Here is a 22,986-nt window from a genome sequence, read left to right as displayed (position 1 = left end):
ATGAAATGCCAACAGAAAAAATGAGGAAAAAAACAGATGAGAAAGATGGAAATAGATGGCTTCAACCTTTAACCCTGCGTCAGGAATTTATTCTGCCTTTGAAAACATTTGGTTTAGTCTTCTGACTCAGATTTTACAAGGGCTTTTACAAGCCTCAGTAGAACACCTATTGGTTAATCCCTTGTTACAACCTACCTTGGATCAGCTCATGGGGAGAAGAGCTGATGGATATGCTCCCAGGAGGAATCACTCTTTGGACTCTTAGCAGGATGGACTGGGGTTCAAGACAGTGGTGCCACAAGCTGGCACAAGACCAAAGGACTTCTTCCCCAAATCTAAAGCAGACCAGAGGATCTGTGCTCCCTCCCTGCATCCTCCCTTAAGAACAGATTATATGCTTTTGTTTCCTATACACACAGCCATTTTACTCTACTTTTTTTCTTTTCAGACTTCCCTTTAGCAACATAGCAAAAAAAAAAAAAAGTGCAATATTTTGCCATGACCAGGCCAAAAGCTACAAGTAAGCTTCAGTAGTCTGATTCTACAGGAACAAGATTTACTCCAATGTAATAACAATGTTTAAAATGTGGTGAAACTGTGCATTTTCACCACCTAAATCACATAGACATTCTGCACTTTTGTGGCATTAGGTCTTTTTCTCTCTCTGTTTTTAAAATTAATGCAAGTATAAGTTCATAAGAAAATTAAGAGCTGCCTTTATATTTCTTCTCAGAATGGATAGAGGAAATAATTTTCATGAAATCAAGCTAAGGTAAATCATACAGCTACAGTGATGCAGAGACAGAAATACACACCAATTGGAACTCAGAGTTTAATCTTTCTCCCTCCACTTTATTTCTTCTTTTTTCCCCCTCTCCCTTAAGTTTAAAATAATATTTAAATACTAGTTTTTGTTGCCAACATACGTATCTCAGAGCAAAGCCAACCCTGTATTACTGTAAAGTAACAGTAAGGAGGTAACATATAGGTATGCATAGACCATAACATCTTCAATTCCTTCCATATGTAGCCTATCCCACAATTATCTCTCAAAATATTTGTGACAAACATGAAAAATCCTGTCTCCTTACATCCACTTGCAGAGCCTTGTTTTAATTTTGTGGCTTGGAAGGTTTGTAGCACCATATCCAACACCCTTGTTCACTTTGCAGGCTGCAAACACCACAATTTGTGGAGAGCTTCTTAATGAGGTGCTCTTCCAGAAAATCTACTAAAGAAAGTGGCACACCCCAATCCCCTCTTCTGGAGGTACCTCAGACATAATAAGACAGTAATTAAGGGGAAACTGGACATGTAAATAGTGATCCACTAATATAACATGAAAATCCAACACACTGCAGCCTAAAATAGCACTGTGTACCTTCTGAACTATATATTTCATCTGTATGTCTATAGATTTTTTAATCCCTTTTTATAACTTGTTTCCAAACAGATAGTAAAATTGCTTTAAAAAGGGAAAAGAGGGGGGAAAAAAAAAGTAAGAAATCCCTAAAAATCTAACTGCTTTGGCTTATGTTTGTATGTTACTAAACAGCTGCTAAGGATGCGTGGAGCTTGATACTCCAATACCTCCGTAATGCCATGGGAGGGATGTAAATCCTCAGTCCTCCTCCCAAAACAGTTTTATTTGGGAAACTTCATGTTCTTGGTATAAACGAAAGCTTTTATTGCAGTAGAAGACAGTAACCCAGGGATTCATGGAGATATAAACCTTCACAACCTTTGCTTTCTTAGACTGATTAGCAGTTCTTAAGCCTATTAAAGGTGACAGGGATCTCTTAGGAAAATATATTAGGGATTTGGGATCTTGTAGGAAATTTTTTTTCCCAGAGTGCCTGTGGGCAGAGTCTCACTTGTCTTTTAGTCCTTACAAATATTTAGCATTGGTTGTTTCCTATGTCATTTTTCAAAGATGGAATCCCCCATTTGAATCAAACTTCTAAACCAAAGATCCTTTATGAGTGGATTTGTTGCCAGCACTCTTTAAACAGGAGCACATGAAAATCAAAGTTTTGACTGCTGGCATGGTGCAGCACCCAAATTGCCTTCTTAAAACTGTAACTTGTTCAAGCTGAAACATCCACAGTGTGATGGGTGGAGATGGAGCATCAGGAAAGTGTTTGGGAAGGAGGGCAGACTTTTCCCCTATCCAACACTCTTTCCACGGAAAGCAATCTGCCCTTTGCCAAGACCTCAGAAAAAGTCTTGCTTGCTTGTTTCTTTCCAGCTTCCTTTTTATGGGAGTAAAAGAATGCTCTGCAGTGATGAAAACAAGAATGGACTGCTCCCCATAGAAGTGTGAACACTCTGTCCTAATGACAAGAGTGCAGGTGAGCAAACTACACATCCACAGGAGTCTGGAGCAGAACTTAGTCCAGATCCTCAAACTGGATATACTCAGCCAACCTCTAGCAAATTTCTGTATTTTAATTTTTGGAAGAAATTTCATCCTCAGACAGGAGTTTCTCAAGGGAAAGAATTTGTTTGTATGGATCTAAGATGAAATAGCAAATGTGTTCCTTGTATACTGCTTAATTGGGACAATCCAGTGTTATGTGCACAGCACAGATCCTCTAATCAGCTTGGCCACCAGGAATGAGGCTGATCCCCTTTTTCATCTAGACACTGCCTTTATCTAAAGGAATATGTGTGGATAAAGGGGAAAACCCCAACAAACCCAAAAAGATTAAAGCATACTTTTGTGGGGCTTGTGTGTATTTTACATTGCAAACACATCACCACCCAGAGTGTAATTTTAGCAATGCAACTGCTATCAAACATTCCTGAAAATACTGACACCTGAAGCCAGATGCAGGGCTGCCTGTTTAATTACTACTCTCAGGCAGTGCATCTGAAAGTCTTCTTTAATTGAGGAATAAAAAATAATTTTTAAAATGTAAACAGTACAATCAAGTAGAGGTTGTATTCTCTCCCGAAAAAAAAAAAAAAAACAAAAAGCAGCCTCAGAAAACCAGAGCGTTTTAGCATAAACGCATCTTAATCTATTTCCAACAGGGAAAACAGCAAACAATTACAGAAAAAGCATCTGCTGCAGTGTATAATGTTTCAGCAATGCCACAGCTACCTTCAAGAAAAGCATTGAAAATTTCACATAAACTCATGATTCCTATCAGAGACCCTTTCCAACTTTCTCTGCTTGCTTTAGGGAACCATATTTCTCACCTGCTGAGACTTTTCTATTAACTAGGCCAATTCTAAAATAAAGTCAACTGTTATTCTTTGTACCTCCCACTTACTGGTAATTTCCATATACTTACAACATATCTTGCTTGATTTTCTAAAATAAATGTATCAAACAAAAACAAATGTAAACAAAAATAAGTATATGAAACAAAAATGTATCTATGTAAAAGATCAAGATTTAAGCCAATGAATCAAGGACTAAAATGCAAAGCTTGCCTCCAAGTTCAAAAGGGGGACCAAAACTGAGAAATGAAGCAAAGCTTTATCTGAAACCAGATTTTTATTCAGCCAATTCTAGTGCTCATGGAAATGGCATCTGCATGTTCTGCAACAATGGAAATGCAATTCAAGTAGAAGAGAATAGAGCACCCAAACTGAACTAGATTTTACCTTCTAAGGCCTATTTCAGATTTACAATCATAAAAAAAAAATTTAATAAAAGGTCCTTAAAATAGGGGGAAAAAGCCTAAATATTTCTCCCCTCCTGGATATGAATTATCTAATTAGTCAAAGCTCAAATTATCTTATCTAACAATTACTATATGTTATAACTTATGTCATACTACATCATTACATGATAATGACTTTTTTTCTTTAATTTATTGCTGTTTAGCATAAAATCATCGAATAGTTTGGGTTGGAAGATACCTTTAAAGATCATCTGGTTCCAGTCCCCTTTGGGACACATCCCTCTAGATCAAGTTGCTTAAAGTTCCATCCTACCTGGCCTTCAACAGTTCAAGGCATGGAGCACCCTCATATTTCTTTCAATCATCCTTATTTTAAAAACTTTAAATTGCATAAGTAATCAAACCTACAGTCATATATTGGATTGAAATGAAAAAAAAAAAATCAGCATAGGTTATTGTTTAAGGAAAAAAACACCCCTTTGTAGTTTGTATGTTTTCTCAAATGTCTCAATTTTTAAAAGATATTGAACTTGTTTTTTTCCTCCTTCAACTATCATGCTCACTTGTTTCACAATGCCAGCCAAAAGCCAGTTAACTGTTGGTGATGGATTACCTTATGATTACAACAAAGCAAGAGACTTACAATAACCATTTCCTTCCAGTTCCTTCAGGCCATGTAAATTTGCATGTAAATTAATAAACTAAACTGGTGGAAGCAAAACTCAAGGGAACTAAAATAATTTCCTGTTACTCCAGCAAGCTGGCTTGGCTTTTTTTATTTCTTTTGGCCAGTCTTGGACATCATGGCATCTTTCTTTCCCTCTGGATGGAAAATTTTTCCAGACCCTTATTTTCCCCTTGTTGAAATAACAGCAGCGTGTTTAAGAGTTACTGTGGAAGTGCAATCACAGCTTCAGGTTTGGGCTCACAGGCTCTCAGGGTTATGCTAAGGGCTGCACAACAATATCCCACTTCCCAGCACACCAGCATCCAGCCACAGCCAAAGGCTTTGGGTCTCTGTTATTTAACACTGTATAAATATATTGGTGAAACAAAACGACTGATGAGACATCTGATATGAAATACCAATAGTGTTTGAAACACAAATAATAGGGAAAAATGAGTAAGAATAAGTGACATCAAAGGTGTGTCTTACCATAAATTCCAGTTGAAATACAGGGAAAGGCCTGTAAAACACATGAAAGGAAAAAAAGATCAGTGGGATTTCTGTTTACCATACTTTTTATCAAAACCAAGAGTGTTTTTAAATGCCTGTTTTTCAACACCCAGAGATAATATGTTACAGCATTCATGGATACAGCAGTCAAATCACAAGCATTCTCATGCCATTACATGAAACATATTCCATATGTTTTCCTTGCTGCCACATTAATAAAACTGCATTCTTTTTCACATCTTGAGCTACAAGCAACATTTGAACACAGACTCATTCTTAAAACTGCCTTTTGAGCTAAAATTTGATGCTACGAGCTAAAAATGAACACCATAAGCTACTACAGTAGCAAAACACAAAGTCATATCATCTGGGTAGAGTTAGACAATGTTTCTTCATCAGTAAAATAAGCTTGGCCAGCTTAGACTATGTTATGCCTCTTTGCCATGCCCTCATTCACTATAATCTCCTTTTTTGATTCAGTTCTCAACCTCAGTTCTTTTGGAAGTGGTTTATGGTGTGACCCAACACAGCTGTACTGCTACAAGCCAAAGGTTTATAAACTGGTGCAGGGGGAGGAACTGGAAGATGCTGGTGAAAAGAAAGAGTACATTTTTGGGGCAGCTTGGACACCAAATATACATCATGCAACAGGAAATATTACAGACACTGTGCCAGGAAGAACAATAATTTGCATTCCTGCTAGCTGTATGTGTTGTCTTGAGATTTGCATTTCTATGAGCCAGAGTCAGTTTTCCACCAGGAAAAAACAAAGTTGACGTTTCACGAGAGAGGCAATTTTCTTCGTGTTCAGCTGATACATGATATCTCCTTTGCCTCCCACCTCTGGACTGACAGCAGACACAGCTCAAAGGTATGAGAGCACCTGGGACCAAAGTCTCAAATATCCACCCTGAGGCTCCCTCCAGATCCCCCAGCAATGAGTCATCATACAAAAGAAATAAATTCTTCTTTACTTAATCACACAGGAAAACATTATTCAAGGCTAATGCTTGCTTTACATTTAACTAGGGAATTAATTAGGGAATGGTGATTAAGAAAGGAGAGGTCTAATGGAAAGAATACATCCTCCCCTTGCCTCCCCTCTGAAAATACTTAACTAAAATAAAGTGAAGGAGAATTATAGTCTCATTCCTTCTCATAGCCTCTACAACTTACATCCTGGAAAGTACTTAGCTTTGTAGTTTGTACCCAATAAATCACAAGAATCAGCTCTTTAAAGAAATGAAGAATAGAGTAGAAAAAAGAAAAAACAACCACCACATGGTTATAGAGCTCAGGCTGAAGTGGCAACAGATACTTCAACAATCAGAGAGAAGCATTTTGTTCAGTTTAGGAAAAGATCTTAAAATTCACCACTGTTGCAGCTTCCACATGTTAAGAGATAATTGCTCCAAACAAGTGTTTTGTTTTCTATTCTTCGCAGATTTTGAATAACAGCATGAGACTTAGACACTTATTTGCCTCAGAAAAGGAGTAACAGAGTATTTGTGATTCTTTCTCTTACTGGCCCCACAACCAGGTAAGGGGAAATAGTCCTGCAGCACCTCCAAAACTCCATCAATCCCGTGGCTCCTTGGGCAACACCCCACACGGTGCCTATGGGACACAGCTCCACTATTAGATCTCCACATGTGTGACAAAGCCACCCACCTAGGGGACCTTGGGCTGGAGTGGCTCTGAGGCTGATGCAGCTCTGAGCAAGATCCCAGGCCCTGAAGGTTCTAAAAGACCTCTGAGATCACCAAGCCCAACCCTTAAATGAACCTACTTAAAGCCATGACAGGGACCTTGAAGGGGTCTACAAGACTGGCTCAGCACACACTGCCAACATCTGGCACCACAGCTGTGTACTGGGGTGCTAGACCCAAGCTTCCTTCTCATCTTTGCTCAGAGACAGAAGATGAGAACTGCATTTTCAGCTCTGCATAGCAGCCACTTGTCAAATTTGTTCATCTCCAGTCACAGAATAACGTGCTCTGAGGCTGCTCAGCAAGCTCTGGCTGGAAATTTGTGTGTTCTGTGTGTTTCTGAGCACTTTAAAACTTATTGTGTAGGCGCAATCATTACCTCACTTTCAGATTCTTTCATGCAGCTGAAACAGATCTGGAATGGAGTTACAAGACTATAAAATCCCATCAAGTTCCTTTGGAATATGGGTCTGTGCCATAACTCAGATGAGCTCTGCCCTCTCCCTCATTCAGAGATGATCACAGCACATAACCAGCAGATGTAATTTCGTAAAATGTGACAGTGCTTTTATTCATTCAAGAAAGACCCATGCCCAAGATCACATATCAACCGTGTTTCCTCTTAGCTCCCAGGGAGACAATTTAGTCTAGATGCCAGGTTGAAATTACTGGCAGAGCAGTAATAGGGAATTCACAGCATGGATGTCAACACACTGCAATATTTGGCTTATGGACAAAAGATGTTAAGGTTTCTAACCTTTTCTGTGACTAATTAATAACAACTTAATTACGTATCTGATTTCAATTTAAAAAATTCTTTTCACAGTAGGTAGCATTCATTCCTATTTCCACAATAATAACATTTCTCATCTTAATTTGTTGCTGGTAACCAGTATTTATTTATGAACTTTGAATTTCTTTTCTACCAAAATAGCATATTTGCTTTATTTGGGGACTAATAAGAAATGCTACCCTGATAGCACTCAAAACACACAGCTCTGAAGTTAAACATAAGTAATATAGGCAGGAGCTTCCCAATACTACTGTGCTTTTGTAATCATCTAGAGAAAGAGGCCAAATTAAATCAGGTCTGTAAATACTGTAAGACTGAAATGGATTTAACTCCTGTAGGAGAGAATGTGGGCACTCAGCCTCTGGTTCTTTTTAATCCAATGTGTCTTTACCAAGGCTACAGCAGCAGTACTAATTAGGATGAAATGTAATGCAGCTTTATGAGGAACATTTACAACAGTCACCAGGTGGAAGCCAAGTTGGACTCTAAAACATTTCAGTAAGAAGCACCTGGGTATTTAAATACTTAGAGGCTTATCTACATCAAGGGGCTCTAGTTCACACTGAGCTGCAATGTATTAATAGTTGTACATTAGATGAATACAATTACTAAGTCTCCATGACCAGATGCCTCCTACTGCAGCCACAGCTCCTAATTGCTTACACAGAGCAAGGAATTTCTTCAAATTAAGTGTTCAGCATCCTGAACTGCTCTCCCAGTGACATTTCTGCCACTATAATGCCATATGCAAGGTAAGCACTTTTATTCCAGCACATAACACAGCAGACAAAAATAATATCAAACACAAACCCTTCTCTGATTTCACTGCATCATCTTACAAAGAGGAGTAATTCTCCTGTTTGAGAGCCATTCCTTCATGCACCTTGCATTACTGATATTCCTGTTCATCAGCCTAAAAAGTCTAAAAAGCCTGTGCATCTTAGATGCTTTCCAAAATAACATGCTCTATGAAAACACTGAACTTCAAAAAACACAATAAAACTATAAACTGCAGGGACTATTGTATGTCTTTTGCTGCACAAACTATTCACAAGGTACCTAAACACATATTTAAAATCAGTAACATCAAACACTCAAGTCAAGTTTTGCTGCTGTTGCTAGATCAAACTTATAAACCAAATGATTTTATAAACCAGCAACTACAAACACTATCTTTTTTCCTTTTAAATATCCTTCTACTACTATCTGGAAGAAAAAGAAATTTATATTTTATGCTGTTTTCCAGCCTCTCTCCTGAAGTTCTCTTTTGGTCATAATTCTGAACCATAATTTAGCAAACAACAGATTTTGGAAGAACTATCATTCAAAGAAAATTCTCTATTCACAAAGAGAGAATTCCAACACAATTCCCTATCCTGAAGGTGAAGAGGAAAAAAAAAAAAGAATAATTGAAGATGACAATATTTAAGCTCTGTTTTCATTACAGACAATAGTAGCATGTTTGTTGTCTTTAAATAACAAAAAAAGCAATTATCACCTCAAAAATAACCAATGTTTTGAATGCAGCATGACACATGCAAGCCTGTTTGCTGTGTGACAATATTCTTATTGTTAAATTATGTGTCTCAGTTCACACAATGAATACAATTTATTTTTTTTTACTGAAGTAATCAAAAATTTCAACCAAATGACATTCATTCAACAATGGGTGGGGTGAAAAAATATTGAGGAATGTCTACTAAGAAATACAAATTCTTTTTAGCATCTGTGTATTCTAATTTACATGAATTTAAGATAGTCTTTTGAAGACATTGAAATCAGATACTACAATGACCTACACAAGACAGTAGAGCATTGCAGTATGGAATTAAATTAAGATGGTTCACTACTTGAGATATCTCACTAATATTTTTTTAAATTTTCAAATTCAGAATCTTTCAATAATTAAAAGTAATAGCTCAATTAACTGCCGGGATAAAGATCTGGACTGAAATTAAGCCAAAGAATCTGATTTCTCCACATACAAACTCAGTTGTGGGGTGAAGTTTGCCTGTTTTTTCCTCTAACCTATTTGAATATTTGTGGTTAAAGTGAAAAGCTTATGGGGGAACAACAAGTTAACAGTTTGGCATATATTTTAAAAATAATCATGCATTTGTATTTAGAAACACTGAAACCTGGCTGCTCAAAGCAGGGCCATTTAAATCTGATCACCCAGGCTGGAATATCTCCAAAGATGGAGAACCTACAATGTTTGTGAGCAATCTCTTTTGCTGTTTGACCAACCAGAGAGTAAAGTCAATTCTTGTGTTTTAACACCTCCCAGCTCTCTGCTGTCTGAAGACTCCCCAGGGTGCTTTGTTCCCCATCATCTGAGTCACTAATAAAGGATTTTAATACCACTGGCCCCACAGTCAGCCCCTAGGGTACATGACAAGTGACCAGTTCCAGCTGGACCTTGTGCCACTGACCACCCTGTAAATCTCAGCAGCTCAGCTAATTTTTAGTTCACCTTTTAAACAGTAAAAAAAAACAAACAAACAAACAAAAAAATAGAAATAATTGGGTTTATAAGACAGCACTTGCCTAGGATGCTTAGAAGCCATTGCAGTTGAAATACCAATTAAAGCAGAAAAAATGCAGATGATAAGGAAAGAATAAAATATCAAATGCAAATTTAGAACAGATTTATTTATTTTTTTCTTTCTATACCATCCTGTGCCAAAGCAGGCTTGAAATGAATGACAAACTGATTTTGAACCACATCTGTGATGTGCTTTCAGCCCCAGTAGAGAACAGTTATGAGTTTCCTTCATGCTGAAGAGCAAGAAATTAAAAAATCATTCTTCCTTTTTCAAGAACAGAAAGTAACATTCAACCACATGCCACATATTACATCAGCCTCATGGTGCTACAGAGCACAGAGCAGTTTCCATGTTTGCCTCTAGAGTCCCTGAACTCTCAGTGTCTAATTACTTTGAGAAGAAGAGCTTGAAGATGCAAATTCCTTTACAGGAACAATGCAGATACAGACCTTATCACTTTTTTTTTTTTTTTTTTTAATGAAGGTTATGGATTATTTTCTGAAGCCTAATAATACTGTTTAACCACATTAACTTAAAAACACCTATTGTTTTAAGGGATTCCATTCCTTCAGCCCCACAGGGCACCTGTACAGCAGGTTCTGGGCATGTCTTCCCCACTGGCATATTTCTACTCACAAGGATCCTATAGAATCCACAGACCTCATCTTACATGTGTATTGCTAAGAAAGCTGGGATCCAGTTCCATCTCTGCTTGCCCACTTCCAGGCTGGACTTCTGGCCTGAAGTTTTCTCTACAGTTACTAAAGAGGGTAATTTGACCTGTTTTAGCAGGTCAAATGAATGGCTCTCATGGGGAACTGTTGACTAGAGAGTGAAGCTAGATACCCAAGCTAAATTTAGGTGAAACAGATCCTTCCCTTGGAACAGGAAATCGTATATACTCGCCAGAAAGTTTCAGGAACTCTCTCTCTTCTGAGTCCTCACCACAGGAATATTATTCCATTGATTCAATTTAAAATTACTTTTAATGAAAAAATGTTGAGCCATATTTCTCCAGCTTCATGAGACAAGCAGGGACTTCCCAGGCCAGCAAATCCCCCCTGTTTCTCCAAAGAGTCAATTAAGAATTACACATAACCCTCAGTTTTGTGCACTGGTTCCATGTCCAGGAGCACAGCTGTGAGGATCAGATGTGCAGCCTCCAGGTAGCCTAGGGAGATTTCCATCCCAAGAAATGCCAATGCTGAGCTGTACATGGTGCTCAGAAGACACAGGCATTGCAAGCCTGGCCCAAGCCCACCGAGGTTTATAGGAGAGGACACACCTAATGCCACATCAGCATTTCCAGCATCCACATCATTACCTGCTAGCAACTTCTTAGTGAGCTCAATTTTGGTGTCCAGGTCCCTCATTCAAATCAATTTGTGCCACATCTACAGATCAATAGCAGCGTTACATTTATAATATTTTCAAATGAAAATAAAAAGGAATAAGAAACCACAAGACTATATATTGATATAAAAGCCTTAGAAAGGAGATACTCAGCAATAAAAGTATTTACTGACGACAGTGACAATTACCTCATCCTTAAGCCTAGGTTAGCCTGTTTTTACTGCTTCATCTAAACCAACATATTCAAGGAAATACCACTGCACCTTTACTGTGGTTTCATTTAGATCTGAGCCAACCTTGCAAGAAAAAGTTATTAAATCATATTAACATAGTAGTGAGATCATACTCTGACAAACAAGAATAATGAGGTAAATTAAGGGGAGATGGGTATTGAGGCTTTGCTCTAAATGTCCTTAATTTTGAAGGTTTTAGAAATACTGGCTTCTGAACCTCACTGCAATTTTAGTTTTTTACTCTTTGTGATATTTATAGCTTCCATTTATATAAAGTAATATGTAATTTTAATGCCGGTCTAATAGTTTCAACTGCCATTGACACAGATTGTAAAATGAAAAAGGGAGAATACCTTGTTGAGTGAGATGCTATTTTATATCATTCCTGCCACCCCAACCACTGCAATACAGTGGGTTAATGCCATATTTGGATTCCAGTCTTGTCAACACATCAAAGATCCTCCAGGTGAAGAGGAGCAGGGCTATGCAATTGATCTCCCCCTAACCTGTAATGCCTGTGTCACTCTGGTCCAGGGTGAGCGACAGCAATGCATGTTTCTTTTTGAGAGAGGTAAGAGAGATGCCTTGAAGAAGTACATAATGATGAAAGGTATGAGAAAGGCACAGACCTTGGAAAATGTCAAGGGAGATCACAGTCAAAACTGCCTTCTTTATCTGGAATAAATAACAGCAGTTGTGGATTATGCGACTGTAATTCTGTGGAGGAGGCCTGGTGACATAAATCACAGTAAAGACAACTTGAGACTCTTTTTAAAGACCAAGGAGGTTATTCATATTTTTAACTTACATTCTCCTGTCCCCAGGCACAATCCCTACAGGTATTTCTATGGCTATAGTGAGACCCCTCAGTGCACTGTTTTTACCCTCCCTATTTATTATCTGCTGTCACCCCCACACTATCGTTTTTTCCTTTCCATCCTTCCGCGCACTTCTCCCCGATCACGGATCGCCGCCATCCGCCCTGCTCCAAATTCACTGCTTCCATTATCACTTCCCTTGCAGCTGGGGCACATCTGCTCTCAGATTCACTTTACAATTTTTCCTGGGGCTTTGCCTTGCTCTCAGCATTGCTGGAATGCCTGTGCAAGGAAAGCAGCAGCTACAGGAATCTCGTCATCATCTGCAGCTTGATTCAGAGCCATTGCAGGCAGCAAGAAACCCTCAGCTTCAACTGCAATCCAAATCCCATTACCACTGGTTTTTCCCTTTCCAACTGCTGTTGAATGACACTAATAAACAAGTTAAACTGCATCAATATTACCAAAAACAGGTCAGCAACTCTGGATACCCATTTCTGGCACACTGGGTTTGGTTCAGAAAACAGAAGACAAAACACTCACTGCTTGAAAGAAGGTTCTGGAAAAATCAGTGGCAATGTCTTCAACGGGGCACTCAGAAAATGAGGAGTCCTGAAGAGAGGCCAATCCAGGTTTGCAGGTTTCTGCACATTTCCTCATTCTGAGTAACCCCAACAGTGTTTCTTACCAAGTTGAATGAATCTGCATAACACTTTCCTTGGCATCAGTAAATGTGTCAAGAATTGTCGCAATAAAACTTCAATGTCAATGCAAAAAAGGCCGTCACACATATGGGAAAAGTAGAAAGAAAAAACCCCCAAAATCTGAAAAAATATGTCTATTTTCTCTAAATTCCTTCAGCTTTCATTCTCTTATAGACATATACCTCCTCTTGAGAGGTGTTGCTGCAAAAATACAAGGTTAACAATTTAAAATGGAACTCTGACTTTAATTTTCTATGTCCTCCTGTTTAATATATAGATCTAGACAGTTTTTTTTATTGAATTCAACTAACATAATGACTTGTAAAATTCTTCCTGCTTTCAAATATTCTGTATGGAAATAACTGGTATATATATTTTTAAATGGCAAAAACAGCAGAGGTGAATAACAAGCATAAAGATTTTTCTCTCTTTTTAAATACACATTTCCTAAATGAAGAAAACTGCACAGAGCAATCAAAATGAAACACAAAAATATAGTTATCACTTTGATTTTCCTTTATTTTCTGGTTGAGTTACCCCTAGATGCCTTTTTCATTAAAAAGAAAAAAATTAAAAAGCATATTAGAATCTTTGTGCTGTTGCTTTCCCTTTTTCTTTTTAAGGAAAGACAGACATGAAAAGGTCTAAACCAGGGACACATTATTCAAGAAACAATATAAGGAGTAACCACTTACATTATTCATATTTGTAATTCATGCAAACTATTTATCGTGAGAGACAAAAGCAGATTATATATATATCTATATATATATCTACTGTTATGTGTATAAGCAAAGGGGGAAATGTTGATAGACCACTAAAGCCCCAGTTCTTTTTGCTGTCTTTTCTCCAAACAACCATTGATTTCAGGGAGTGTTCTTCACATGTAGTGACTCCACAATGGGCCTCTAATTGCTTCTTTTCAGACTGATTTGAAGTCATTAACATGCATAAATTTCCATTTGTGCTCACAGGGATTTGTATGGCCAACACTACTTGCTATTCTTCCAGAGTCTGCTCCCCTGGTTCTCCTACTTTTAAGGTCTACTCCAGCAGAACGCTTCTGTCTTGCATTAAAATACAGTTATGAAATTCATAACTAAACAGCACTTTAAACCATATTGTTTAATCTATGACTTTTCCTCTGACAAGTGTGAAAACGTGTGCAATATGACAGAAGGTTTGCTATAGTAATTGCATGTTGTGATTGAATGAGAGAGTAACAACCACGGAAATAACTGTCTTGCTGAAATAACTGCAGAAGGTAAGTTGCTCCTGTACAGTTTTAACTCATGCACCATCTGTTTCCACAGTCCTTTAAATGTTCCTTCAACTAGTTAAGGGATTTGATTGTTGTTCCTATAGGCATTGCCACATTTTCTCTGACCTTTTGCACATTGTACCTTGGAAAGTGTACAAACCTCTCCATCCTTTTCTGTCCTTCCTCCCCTCAAACCCTACTCACTGGGACTCATTTATCCACTGCCCACATCTGACAGACCTCCCACTCATGTTTTCTAAGTTCTTCCCACATTAGCTAGCAAAGAAGAGATTACATACGGGCAAAATGTGTAGGTCCCTTTGTGTATCCAGTAGATGGAGACACAGTGTTTATTTCCCTGAAAGTTGTCATTAATAAACATCAGTTCAAGAATGAAGTAATATTCAAAAATTATTATTATAGTCAAGAATTACCTAGTTGTGAAAACAGAAATATATCTAAATAATAATCACATTGTAGAGTTGAATTGCAATGCTATATCATTTGCAAGATAGCACTAAGTAACACTGCATTAAACTTAACAGATTATCAAGACTAATTCTATATTAAACACAGCAGTAATGTAGTTACAGCCACCTTGTAGTTACAACAACTGAGGTTCCTTCAACTCAAACCTCCAGGTGAATAAGAAAAAATAGGGGATATCAGATGAAACCAATGTGTTGCAAATTAAAAAGGAATAAAAGGAGATTCTTCTTCACATAAAACAGTGGATGCCACAGAAATGAGAAGATCTTATGGGAGTTGAAGATCAATAATAATAATTCACCTAAGAAAAAAGCCAATGAGCAATTTAAAGCACGGAGATAAGAGCTGTGGATCAAAAAGTCCCTAAGTGATGAAAAACCAGGGATAGGGAAATGTTCTGACAACTGCCATTAAATGCTTACCCCATCCCTTCACTCCCCACTAAGACATTTTGCATTTGGGCTGACCCAGCATGGCCCTTCATATATTCCTCAGCAAACTTTCTGCATAAGTATCGAGAAAATTATGAACAAACTGGCAAAAGGTGCAGTTCTGGGGAGTTGTTTTAAGCTAAAATCTCTGTGAAAACAAAGAATTGCATCAGAACAGCAATTGCTAAAATAGCAAATGACCACAAGCTTCCTCTGTCCTGACCAAACATTATACAGGCTTATCTTTATTACAAAAGATGTGTTTTATGCTCACCTTTCATAAACATATTGAATACAACAATGTTAATAATATTTAAAATATTTGACAAAACTCTACTTCTGCTATATCTTACATTTTTTTGGTTACTCGCTGCTCCATCTGAGAGCAGCATTCTCATTATAGAGCCCCCTAAGAAATATACCATCCCCAGCAACACCTTAAGTGTTGAGCATTTGATTTACCTTTCCAGACAGAACTGTTTTCAATAAGTCATCCAAAATCACTTTCAGATAATTTCTCCCCAAGGAGACGCAACTAATTAACAGTCCATGCACGGGTTAGTCATTTACATGATTCCATTGTGGATTCTGCAATTTTTATCTAAAGTCTTTGAAGTTTATATATAATGTCAGTCATTCTGAGTCATCAGTAAATTGCAATCCTCTATGCTGCGCTGCTGGAAACACTGTTAAATATATGGAGCAAAACTGGTCCTGACACCACTCCTCCTAATACTGCTGTTAACCTCTTCCATTGAGAGAACAGCTCATTTGCTCCTTTCTCATTTGCTAATTGATTTTTAATCCATAACTTCCAAAGGCTATTGATTTCTCCATGCCATGAATCTTTTTAGAATAAACAATGCTGCTTATTTTCTCAAAATTACCCAGCAAGGAGGGAGGCTGCCACTGCAGCACAAGCCTTCCTGGTTTACTTGGTGCCAGAAAAAAAGTAGGAAACTCTCTCTAGAGTGTCCAGACAAGACAGCCAAGACTTTCATCCTTAGCTCAGTTCAGGGGGTACACACTGCCCAGGACAGATGGATAGTGCTGGGCAAAAATAGCAATTCTAAGTGCAAGCAGAAGCAAACATAAGGCGGGGAGGCCAATACATGTGATATTTCAGCCAAGTCTTGAGCTGCTCTAATAATAAACCAGGGAAATAGCTTGAACATTGCATGTTATTGAGCAGTAGACCCTGACCTTTCTCAGTCCACACACCACAAGCAATGTTAGCTCTTGCCCTTCCCTGGCACATGGAGCACTGTGACAGCAGCTCTGGCTTCAGCTCACTCGAGCGAGCTGTAGCCACAGGACAAAGAGCACTGGTAAAGGTTTTGGTTTTTCTTTTAAAGAAGAAATTATTTAATTTTACAGATGTGACAGTAAGCTCTCCTCATAAAAACAGTGGCAAATTGATTAATGATAAATTAAAATGCTGTGGTTTTAGCTGTACATGGAATATATTTGGGATGATTTGGCTGATAGTACTACAAGTGTAGCACAAAGCTGTCTCATTTCTCTCTTTCAAAATATTTCTTCAAACCTAGTGTCCAAAAAACTTGACAAATTTTAAGTTGGTGTTTCACTTTGTCAAATCCTAACAGCTAACACTACCTCTTCAGTGGGGTCCTGGTCCTTAAACAGCCACCTTAAAAGCACCAGCAATATAAAAGCATAAGCTATTAATGATTCAGAATCTTCAGCTGCTGGGATCAGTCCAGACAACCAACAAATTCTTTATGAACTAAAAATCAGAAAATTAAAATACACAGATTAAGCTAAACCAACTTTAATACACTTCAGGATTTTGGCTACCACTTCACCTATAATTAACATTGGCACTAATATATTTTACCATATTAGTACCAGTATGGCTATAAGTCCAGCATTACGGTATGGAATAAAAGTGGCCAATCCCATAATGTGCCTCAGAAAAAATCTGTGTGTGATCCGGCAAAAACTGTCATCCTTTCTCCTCAAGCCCTCAGAGTTTCCAGAGGATATGGCTATGCCATCACTCAGGACAGTGAAGGATGCCTGCAATGGATTTCCATCTACAGAAAAGCCTTGTCTAAGAACTGGAGGGAAAATTGTGTGATGGTGGAGGACGGAAGGGGAAAGGCAATGAGGATACCAGTTTTACTCTAAGAGCACCTGTAAGATCAAAGAGTTTCAGAGAGCACTTCCCTGTATTTGCAGACACTGTAAATCATAAATTTATCAGTATAAAGATTTTAATGCTCCAAGAACATACAAGTAGCAAACCTACTTCATTGAATACTAATGTTTCCTTCTCACAAAACAACTTTTCTCACTACATGTAGCTGTGTGGATAAATAAGAGCAAGGGGGAGAAAAGAAACTTAAATAAGAGGGTGGTGAGGCCCTGGCAAAGGTTGCCCAGAGAAGGTGTGGATGCCCCATCCCTGGAAGTGTCCAAGGCCAGATTGGACAGGGCTTGGAGCAACCTGGTCTAATGTAAGGTGTCCTTGCCCACAGCAGGGGGCTTGGAACAAGATGATTTTTGAAGTCTTTCTGACCCCAAATCATTCTGTAATTCTAGGATTTTCCTGATTCTTTTACTTTAATTCTCAGGAAGTGAAGAATAATTTTTATCAGTATTATCTCTAATTTACAAATGCACTTTAACAACGGAGTAATTCAAGTTATTGTGCAATATCAATGTTTTTCTATTGCATTATAATTCACTTCATAAAGGGTTAGAAGGTCCATTCTTTTGTATTTTATGTCAAAAAATTTACATTTTCCTATATTGTTCCTAATTATTAGATACAAAAGGAAACTAGCAAATAAATAAATTTTACTCAAAAAAAGAGGAAAAAGAAAAAAAAAAAGCTGTTAGGCAATACTCTTCACCACAACCTAGATTCTACGTTTCACAGTGAAATCCACACTGTTTTAATCCTGAGCCTAGGCAAATAATTATTATGAGAAACAGCATAAATTGATCAAGCTTTGTCATCAGAATTTAGAATAAGGCAACTCTTTGCCTTTAAAAAAATGAAAACTACAACAATTAGTTATTGTACTAGTCAGGAAAGGAAAGTACCCATATATGATAGAGACTGGCAGTATATTTTATACAGTCTGTGCTCAGAGTCTAGTGCTGAAAGGCAATACAACACTCAGAGGGGGCCCCACATCCTTCTACAATGGAACAGCAACAAAATGCCTGGAGATGTAGTAGGATGGCATTCCCAATATTTGCCTCTGCTGATATTGAATCTGCTCTGTTGAAGACTCATGTTCAAGTTTTGCAATATTGGCTTTTGTGTAGTAGAATGAGTGATCTCCTCGAATAAAAACAATAGGACAATATTGTTCTCTGCAATTGTCGTTGTGAGGGTGAGCCAATCCTGTCACAGAATGGATTGTCAATGGCTGCATCTAATGTGATCTACTCCCTTTCTGATATCACTGAAATATTACTGGATATCACTGATATTACTGGATCTGCCTTTTTGTCAATACCTTTCTTTCACATAAATGTGATTTTCAATTTTCATCAATATGTTTAGTTCTCTCCCAACAGAGGAAAACTGAGGAGGAAACAATGGTGGATTATGCATACTATGTGAACATCAGCTTATATGTAAGCTTTGTTGTACATTAAATCAAAATTTAAGGACAAAAAGCTAGTATTTTATTAAAACTATAAAAAGGACAAACTGGGCAATTGGAAACCCTACAGAGAGAGCACACAGAAGCCATCACCTGAAATACTTCCAGCAGAGGTGTCTCAGACATCACTTATCTTGTTTCAACTCAGATACATAAAAATCTGAATCTGACCCACACTTTAGTCTTTGGACAGGTCATTATCTCTCTCATTTCAAGAAAACCATGTTCCTGATGCTACCAGAACTGCAGCAATAGGCTTAGCTGAACCTACTCTAATCAAGGAGCCTTTTTCTGGTGAGATACTTCTCCATATTGAATGAGTGGGGGGAAATGCCAACATTTCTCTGCCGGTCTTGGCTGGGATAGAGTTAATTTTCTTCTTAGTAGCAGGACTGTTCCTTGGATTTGCTCTGGAAACCATGTTGATAACACAGGGATATTTAAGTTATTGCTGGGCAGTGCTTACACAGAGCCAAGGCCTTTTGTGCTCCTCACCCACCCCACCCAGTCGCACTAGGACACGAAATAACTCACGCACGCACACTAAGATCAAAAGAGCAAAAGGAAGAAAGTTTTATTTCTGACCTCACAAAATATAGCATTCTAAAAATTTCTTCCTCCACTTCTACCTCTCTAACCACACTGGTCAAACCAACAGTCCATCAATTCTTTCTTTTTACAAAGAAGAATGCAAAACAATTATTTTGTTTTTGCACATGACAGTGTGTGAGAAACGCCAGTAGAAATATGTAAATATCAGAAGGCATAGAAAACTTTTAAAAGAACTTTAAAACTTTCAAAAGAACAGGGTGACACCACTTTACCAGTGAGAAGGCTGGGGGGTGCCCAAGGAGCTGGGAAGGGACCCAGCCAGGACAGCTGACCCCAGCTGGGATATTCCAGACCACATGGCAACATGCTCAGCCTATGAAGCTGTGGGAAGAAGGAGGATGGAAGGGACATTGGGAGTGATGATGTTTGGCTTTCCAAGTGACCATTATGTGCCATGGGGCCTTGCTTTCCTGGGGATGGCTGAACACCTGTCTGCCTACAGGAAACTGTGAATTAATTACTTGTTTTGATTTGCTTGTGTGCACAGCTTTTGATTTCCCTATTAAACTGGGCTTATCTGAACCCAAGAGTTTTTTCACTGTACTATTCTGATTCTTTCCCCCAACCCAATAGTGAGGGAGCAGCTCTGCGGGTCTTAGTTGCTGGGTGATGACTTTCAAGGACTGAAATATCACATATATGCCACTCAAATGAACCTATCTGCAGCATACCACAGTAAAAGGTTTTATTGGCCCTGTAAAACCTGTGAGCCCTATGAAGGCTGCTGCATATTGACTAAGGCAATTTCTCCATCAAGGAATTATTTACATATAAACAGACTTTGCTATAAAAGCATACCATGACATTAAAGATGAGGGAGAAGTGGGAGAAACAAGTGTTGTCAAGACCACTTCCAAACAAAAGTGTTTTTGAACCTCCCAAGGTACTTCCTTTGACAAACAACACAATTTTTATTCAGCAAACTCTATCTCCTGTACATTTCTAGAAAGATGCTCTCTGAGCTACCTATTACATCATTTAGTTCCTGGAATCAACTGTAATAATACTATGTATATAAAAATAGTTCTAACTGTTTTTTTTTTTAGGGCAGCCAATGCATCCAGAAGGCACAAAAATCTAGGATTAAGATTGTTGCACAGTTCTTCATGTATTTACTCTGCCCTGAGTATATTTTTTTCAGTTTCATGCATTTCTTTCTGCTGAACCCTAACTCATTCAGTTTATAAAAAACACAATTCATGTTATTAGCATGAGCTAGGTAACTCTAAGCATCTTCTGAAGGGAGTGTCTCAAGCTTCCTGGGCCTTCCCCACTCTCCAAAGTATTCCTACAGTCACAAAACACACTCCAGAAAAGGATTTGTGAATATGTGGATACATCAGTGGCATAAAGTTTACTGTGACTCTGATGGGCTCATGACTGTGTTTCTGCAGAACCCCATACAAAGTTTTTGTTGGCTTTGAGCAGGCTGTACTATAGAGGACAAATTTTAATCCAGAAAAAAAATAGTGAGGTGCAGATATGTAACACCTAATATGATAAGGTTTTAGAAATTGAACCAGTGCAATGATTTTATGCCAGACCAGTACTGCTTAGCACATGGCTGTGGCAGCCTTTCTGCAGCATTAAGAGACCTGGAACAGATTTACTGTTTCATCAAACCAGAGTTGAAAATGAAAAAACTTCATTTCCTAGTGTATTCATAAAAAAAAAAAAAAGGTGAAATGAAAAAAAATCAGTATCAGAGTTTGAAATGCAGCTGCCTGATGCATCAGGGATTATTTGTTTGGTTGGTTTTTTTACTATAAATTTGTAGCTGGGGTGGGGGGGGGGTGGAAATCTGGGCATTTCTTCTGATTGCTGATGAACTCCCCTTATACCCAGCTTTTTAAAGTTAGATCAGCAGAAGAAATTCTGGAAACAGCCCACACCCTTCCCTGAGTTTTCATGATTTAGAAGGCAAGCCTGTAGCACATCACACAACTGCACCGCTCCATCGCCAGTCCAGCAGCGACAAAACGGAATCAGAGCTCGTGCACCAACAGTGGCAATGCAGAGGAAAGATGCTTCTTGCCAAACCCCACGTTCTATTTTCAGACTGGCAGTGTGATTACTGACCCAGCACCATGTGGGGATATGAAAGCTAGCTGTGTCCCACAGACCAAGCTGCTCAGGCAGCCTTCAAAGCACAGAAATGCCACTCTCAGCCCTGCTCAGCATCCCTCATACAGCTGCCTCCCAAGAGCAGACAGTATTCCCATTCTCAGCTACTGAAATAAACTATTTCTTTACAACTTCAACATGTTGACTTCAAAACTATAGTCAAAAGAACCTAACGTTCAGAGCAAACACGAATTCATGAGGTACAAGTAGCTCAGAAACAAAAAAAACACAGGAAACAAGTCGCTCCTGAATTTCTGCTAAAAGCAATAGTTTTCTGTAACAGCTGAACAAGAATTTCAGTTCCATACACACACTTGCTTTACTCACATTACTGCCTCAAGGATTTCTTTTCCAGAGGTGTGAAGTCTCACTTTGAGATGTCCCACTGCATCTTAAGCAGCAGCCTGAGCAACTGGAATTCTGCTATTTCTGGTGACTTCAAACATCAGCAAACTAGTTGATCAGATATATATTCCACATGGTCTGCAAAGCTCTATAATTTTCCTGGGGTTTTTTAGTAGTAAAATGTTGTCCATCAGCTGCTCGTTAATAAGCACTGGCCACATTATCTGCCTTCCTATGATAACAGTGCAATACAGGCAACCCTCACAGTGAGAAGTGCTTTTGGACAGACAATGTCTGGTTACAGAGCATCAAAGAAAACATTCAGCCACTTAAAAAAAAACAAATCAAACCAAGTGAAAAGCCCCAAACAAACAAAAGGAAAAAATCTTTCCACCTTAGCAGAATACAGAGGCGAGAAACTTTAGAATTAATTTACATTTTGGTACACTCCTAAATTCAAAATTAATTTGATTGTGGTACCCTGATGTTTATTAAATATTCCATTTTTCTTCTCGAAGTGATGACATCTTACTGTAAATCGGAGTCAAATAAAACCAGAAGTCATCCTACTGGGATCTAACTACCCCAGCTGGATGATGTTTTATCAAGCAGATGGTTGCAGATTTTTTCTTTGCTGTTTCTTTCTGGAAAAGACCTCTAATATCTTTTTGGAAGTTTCCCACGCTAGCTGCACTTTGCTAATCAAACTTTGTGTAGAAATAGCCTTGTGCATTCCACCTGTAAGAGTTTTCTGAATGTATATATTTTAGAAATATATAAAAGCTCTCTGAGCAGCTTTTCCAGTCAGTCCTTGCTCTCTGCAGTCTGCCCTCACAGCAAAGCTCAAGGCTGGGCTTTCATAGAGTCATTTGCATGATGTAATAAATTGCCAACATCAATCAGGTACATCATTAACATAATCATGTTGGCTTACAAAAACCTCCACGCATTAAAAACCTGTTTCCCTAACAAAGCAGAAACACAGAGCCTCAGGGAGCTCCTCAGCCCCTTGCCTGTGCAGTCATCCAAGGCTGGAAGGTTGAGCTCCTGACTGGCTCTTACCCCAGAGCATCTGTCCCAGGGAAGTAGCCAGAGTCATGGGCCAAGGATTA

The 22,986-nt window shown here is 38.4% G+C and overlaps 1 protein-coding gene across 6 annotated transcripts in view; it reads right to left on the bottom strand.

Annotated features, from left to right (window-relative positions):
* Positions 1-22,986, bottom strand: part of MACROD2 (mono-ADP ribosylhydrolase 2) — an 825,711-nt gene that overhangs the window by 264,178 nt on the left and 538,547 nt on the right. For all 6 annotated transcript variants that reach the window (XM_030269686.4, XM_030269685.4, XM_030269687.4 and 3 more), the window contains one exon: positions 4,792-4,822. In XM_030269686.4, the coding sequence (XP_030125546.4) occupies positions 4,792-4,822 (31 nt within the window). The remainder of the gene's footprint in view (positions 1-4,791; positions 4,823-22,986) is intronic.

Source organism: Taeniopygia guttata, chromosome 3 (assembly GCF_048771995.1).
Source record: "Taeniopygia guttata chromosome 3, bTaeGut7.mat, whole genome shotgun sequence".
In the NCBI taxonomy this organism is placed as follows: domain Eukaryota; kingdom Metazoa; phylum Chordata; class Aves; order Passeriformes; family Estrildidae; genus Taeniopygia; species Taeniopygia guttata.
Note: the sequence above shows the minus strand (reverse complement) of the source record. Positions and strands in the feature narration are given on the sequence as shown.